At 52.6% G+C, this 6000-nt stretch overlaps 1 protein-coding gene across 1 annotated transcript in view; it reads right to left on the bottom strand.

Moving 5' to 3' along the window:
* Nucleotides 1-5219, bottom strand: part of LOC111156660 (solute carrier family 22 member 23) — a 170687-nt gene extending 165468 nt beyond the window's left edge. The window contains exon 1 of the mRNA XM_022517689.1: nt 4554-5219. Coding sequence (XP_022373397.1) covers nt 4554-5219 — 666 coding nt within the window. The remainder of the gene's footprint in view (nt 1-4553) is intronic.
* Between the last annotated feature and the right edge of the window lie 781 nt (nt 5220-6000).

Below are 6000 nucleotides of genomic sequence, written 5' to 3' on the forward strand. Positions count from 1 at the left end.
GGAAACAGGCATAGAACAATGTATGTATTATGTCATTGTTTGTGAGAGACAAATATATAAATGAAAATATACTTAGACTATTTCTAGAAGGATACAGAAGAAACTGGTAACCATGGTTGCTTCTGAAGAGGGAAACTGGAGGCAGAGATGGCAGGCAATGTTACTTTCACTGTCTGCTTTCTGTACCATGTGCATGCATTATCTATTAGTCAATTTCTAAAAATAGAGATGCATAAAGATGTTCACTGTTGTGTTGTCTACACTAGACAAAATAAATCAACCGCCCCTGGGATGACCTGACACTGGGTTATTTTTAAAATATTACTATTGCAATGAGATTGTAATTATTTTTAATCCTAATTAAATTGTACTGAATCACTTTAAATACTTCTAGACTTGAGCCCCAGAAAAAGAATACAAATTACTTCCCAGGATATTTAAACAACTCTCAGATGTACTTACAGGATGAAAGCCAGCAATCTTTGAGAATCATGGAGAACAGAAGAAGTATCAGAAGACTGGGGACAAACATCCCAAACTTTACATACAGAAAACGAACGGAGCTTAGAAAGTTTAGCAGTGACATTGATTTTTGGCAGCATTCCAAGGAAGTGGTGAGCATTGGAAACCAAGGAGGAGTCACTCAGAACAATACAGGATAACGATGCAAATTATTAAGAGGATTATTTTAAAGTCAGCAATATTGTGTGTGTGTGTTTTTTTTAACCTTGTGTAAAATCTTTGACAGTCTGAGCTGCCAGGGGATGCTGGTGTGGGACAGGGAGACAAGGCCGGCCTCAGTTCTCCCAGAGCTGACCCCTAGTGACTCAGAACTTTGTCAGATTTGTTTCGGGAAGGCATGGCTGGGAGATAAAATGCAGAGCTATGAAGGTCACTGGGAAGTTGAACGCAGGTCTGAAGGTACACAGCACCTGGCCCACTCACGTATGCATTAACTGAATATCCAAGAAATGCTCAGTGTTAAGACTGGCCTTGGATTATTCAACATTAATAAAAGGAAGTAACGTAATAAAAGGAAACGTTTGGAAAACTTTACAGGGTTGTATAAAAGAAAGGTGAGATCTTTATTACTATTTTGAAGGCATTGAAAATTCTGGAACAAAACCAAAGACCAAGGCACAAAATAAAAATAAACAGATCCTAACAGGTGACGTCTAACAACCCAAAAGTATTATGAAAAAATCTAAATTGTGTGCCGTGTCATGGAAGCCTAGCCTGAGAAATCCTTGACAACGTAATCCCACAAAGATTTGGGGACAGTGGTCTCAAGATAGAAACTTGTCACATCTATTGAAAGCCTTCAGCTGCAGGCTCCTGTTCGTGGAAGCATGCTGTCCATCCATGCTCCCTTTTGATTAGGACACACGGGGCCAGCCAGGCTGCGCTCTGAGCGTCATGTTTAAGAGGCACACGTGCCAAGGGCAGCCATCAGGACGGCAAATTTTGTCATGTGCGGAATGGCTTTAGTAGCTGGAGATTTTTTTTAGCCGGGAAAGAAACTTGGGTCTTGGGTATGCTCTGCTATCCAGACACATATTATATAAAGGAAAAAGAACCCTTCAGAGGAGCAAGGCCATACAAATGGGCGTGAGATAACCTGAGTTCTATCCACTCTGAAACATGCTTGTCTGCAAGGAAGAGCAACTACCCGGAGAGCTGCCTTGCCAGTGGGGCCCTCCCTTCCCATCCTGGAAGGGGGACGCATGTCGGGGATATTGATCAGGAGAGGAGACAGGCTTGTCAGCCTGAAGATCCCTTGTAACTACAATAACCTGGGATTCTAACGGGCTCGGCAGTTTCACATGTGTAGGTACGATTACAGCCTATATGCGATAATTGTGTACTACATATATCCCCATTAATAATGTATATTTAGAATAGGATGTATGTATAATACAAGATACATTCATAATAAAATATGTACATATAATATAATACAATAGAACACAATATATGCCTGACCGTTTTTCTGTATCCCCTCCCCACCTAACACTTAGGGATAGGACAGGGTGCTTACTGGAGGGGCACATACAGGCTGAGGGAAATCTAATGACAGAAACATTGTGTGAGGTTATTTTCAAGTGGCTAGACCGTGGTATGGAGTGGGGAAAGAGGGTACAAAACGCAACTTGTCAGACTCCGAACTTAGATCCACTGACGGAAGGTGACACTGTCCACTTCGGCTCTTACAAGCAGAGCGGAGAGGCACCTGACCACTTCGATCGCGCACCCATCACAGTATCCCGTCTGCATTTGTGTATCTGATACAGTAGCCAGTGGACACAGGCAGCTGAAGCTGGAAACAGGCCTTAGTATATGCCAAATGCACTTAAAGAGCTCTTGAAGGCTTTTGTTATGGAACAGAACACTGTAGAAGGACAGTCCTTTCTTCAGATCTTATTTGTGCGTAAAAATCAATATGTCCTTTCTAGTCTTTATCTTAGGAGAGAATGTGTCTCTAAATATTCTCCCGAGGTCTTCAGCTCCCAGTCTTACCCTGTCAGCTACAGGTAACCACGACATAGCTCTGAAGCAGCCCCAAAGCAGAGGGCACACATTACTGCCATCTTTGACCCTCCTGAGTGCTAATTTAGAAAAATTGGCCAGCTCTCCACTGTGCCTTTAAAGCCTGTTTTCAAGGACTATTTTAGTCCTCTCATCCCACCATCAGGCAGGCAGCCTGTGAATAGCTGTTCCTGGGTCCCCACCACTAGGATAATGATGCTCTATCCCACCTCCTAACTTTCAAGTTCCCCTCCCCTCTGACCCTGGGACACAGCGCCCTCTAAACACTGTTGCTTTCATCTCTATTATTCCTCCTCTACTTTAAAAAGGGGTTTTAAGTATTTGAAAATGTCACCAAATCCTTACTTACAGGGACATACAAAGGGTGTGAAAATAGTCACTCCAGTCATTGTTCTCAATTTTTCCATGCTGGGAACAAAAAAAACAAATGTTGCCCCGCCTGGATGGGAAACAGAGTCACAGCAACACGTTTGGAGAGGAGAGGTGCTGGGGCCAGGGCGAGGGGTGTCAAGGTGAACCAAGCCTGAAGGATCTTCCCCATCAACAGCTAATGCCGTCAGTTCCCACAGGACAGATCATTTCTTACCAGGTTGGTACAAGATTAAAACAATGATTATGATGATGTAAGAGTTTCATCTTACACATCCCTGAACTACAACTGTTTACTAACACTCATTTGGGGGAGAAAGCACATGCACTCTGTCACATTTCAGTCTCACCTTTAAACAAAGCATTTAAAACTGAGCCCATGTGAAGTGTGTAAGCCTGACGACTCACTGACCTGTACCCCCGGGGGCTAAGACATCATATGTTAATAAAAAATTTAAAAAATTAAAAAAAAAAAAAAACTGCGCCCAGAACTGCCCAGAAAGGGGGGTGGGTGGGAGATCTACACTTACTTTGAAATGCAAATTAGTAATTTAAAACACAGAAGGGACAAAAAACATAAATTGCTTAACAAATGCCTCTTATATGAAAAAATCAGAAAAAATAGACATCTCAGGGATTAATTTTTCTGACATTGCCTAGTCTCCATTTTTCTACCGGCCACCCATCTCCTCTCAAAAAACACGGCTGCTCCATTTCACACAATGCAATGCATCTGTGAGAGGGGCTCCTCGGGACTCTGAGCAAGGCGGTTGCTCAGCTAAAGCTTCCCAGGGTCTCACTGCTTCAGACAAAAGCAGCTGCTGTGTGAGAGCAGTGGTGGTCCGGGAATACAAAACAAATTCTTAGTTCCCGTCCTATACGCTAGAGAGATTACTGAAGTCCAGAGAAAACACCCGAATGGCAAAATCCAAAGTCAAAAATACCAGTCTTTGGAGAGGAATGAGCACAATGAGGAGGGAAAGGGAAATGTGCAAAAGCTCTTTGCTTCTGTGGCTCTAACTTGGGTTCCATAGTTAGCTTTAGTCTGTTTCCAAACCCAGCACGGGATGACTGAGATCTGCCAGAAAGAAGAACATCTGGGACTATGCCATTAGTCTCATGGGTAGATATTTCTTTGTGGGAGACCAATAGCCCGGCAGAAGACTAGAACCGAGGTCCTGGCTCCAGCCATCAGACCCTGAATGAGGCGAGTCTTCCAGAGCTGGCTGGCTGCCAGGTCAGCAGCCTTACATTTATCAGGGGCCACCCCTGCCTGAATGAGGGTGACAGCTGGAAGGGAAGGGGAAGGGAGCTCAAGTCATTCGGGGGGAGGGGCTCTCTTTCCAAACGTGCACTCGGGCAGGAGTTTGCGTGCAAACTAGGAAAGGCTATGGAGTCCCTCCTTAGGTTCGGGAGGCAGTTTCCCCGAGGAAGGCAAAGAAAAGCCCCCGCTTCACAAGCAAATGCATCTCCTCTGGGGGACAGAGGATCAAGTCGATGCCAGATCCATGTACACACAGGCTAGCATCGCTTTAAGGGACCTCGGTCTGCACGGAGGGAGACCTAGGGAAGGGTGGAGGAGATCCAGGAGTGAAAGGCTCAGGAGGACACGGGGCCGTGGCGGGCGCAGCCCTTACCTTGCTGACCACGTTTTGGACGAGGCCTGTGCGGATGCCGTAGTCCCACGCGTGGCAGTCGCAGTTAGAGGCGTTGTCCCCCTTGTCCGGAGGGGACGGCAGGGGTGGCGTGTCACCCCCGTCCCCGCCGCTGCCGTTGCTAAGGTTGCCCGCGGCTCCCCAGGAGGCAGTGGAGAAGGGGGTGGTCGGGGGGCTGGTCCAGTTGGCCAAGTCGCCGGCGTCCCACCGGCCCGTGGCGGTGACCCCCGCCAGCTCCGCGCCTTTGCCGGCCCCGCGGCACCAGAAGTTCGGCTGGTCCAGGAGGAAAGAGTCCGAGAACTGGCTGAAGCCGATGAACAGCGCCGGGATCCAGGTGAGCAGCACGAGGGTCTTCTGGTAGCCCCCGCCCAGGCCCCCGAGGAAGGGCAGCACCGACCCGTCGTAGTCCAGCAACAGGAGGCTCGGGGCCGCCGCCGCCGAGCTGCAGCCCGGGTGCGGGCCGCCGGCGGCCGGATGCGGGGCGGGCAGCGGCTGGATCTCCCCACTACCGCCGCCGGGGCCCGCGCGTACCCCGAGGGGCGCCGAGGCCGCCGCGTCCCCGGGCGGCAGGGAGCCGTTCTCCTCGGCCGGGGGCGGCTGCCTCCCGGGCCCGCCGCCCGCTGCCTCGCGCCGCCGGTCTATCGCCATGGTCCGGGCCCACGGCGCCCGCAGAGGCGCATAGAAGCGCAGCGGAGGCTCCCGCGGGCGCCCCGGGCACAGCGCGCCGGGCCGGGCGCCCGCAGCGGCCGCAGCCGCGGAGAAGAGCCCCGCGGCTCTAGAGAGAGCGCTCGGCCGCCCCGGGTGCTTCAGTCCGCCCCCATGTCACCGGCCCGGACCCCGCGCCCCGGGCGCTGCGGCCACGCTCGGGCGCCGGGCGGAGGGCGGGCAGAGGCCGGCCCGGGCCCTCAGCCGCCGCCGCTCATCGGCTCCTCGGCCCGGGCGCCGGCGGCCGAGCCCGCCGCTCTCCGCTGCTCCGCGCCGGCCGCAGGAGGAGGAGCGGGCGCCGCGCCTAAGCCGGGCGGCTCGGTGCCCTGCGGACAGCTGTGCGGGCTGTGCGGGCGGCGCGGACGGCGGTGCGGGTAGCGTCCGCTTGTCCCCGGGAGCCTGGGAGGTATTTATCCGGCCTCGGGCGCCTCCCGGAAGCCGCGAGCTCGGATCCCAGCCTGCCGAGCCGGCCGCGCTCTCCCGCTCCGCGAGCCGGCCTCCCTCCTCCTCCTCCTCCTCCCCTGTCCCCCGGCCCGCCCCCTCTCCCCCCGCCGAGGTGGAGGTAAGCGCGGCACCTGCTGCGCCCGGCTCCTGTGCGCGAGCGCCCTCTCCAGCCGGGACGCGCCGCCGCCGCCGCCGCCGCGGGATCCACGGGAGGGGGCGGGGAAACGGGACACCCCGTGCCTGCCTGGCTGGAGGATCCCCTGCTTGTTCCCCCTCCCGG

The sequence above is a fragment of the Enhydra lutris genome, unplaced genomic scaffold, assembly GCF_002288905.1.
Source record: "Enhydra lutris kenyoni isolate GAN:26980312 unplaced genomic scaffold, ASM228890v2 scaffoldscaffold48, whole genome shotgun sequence".
NCBI lineage: Eukaryota > Metazoa > Chordata > Mammalia > Carnivora > Mustelidae > Enhydra > Enhydra lutris.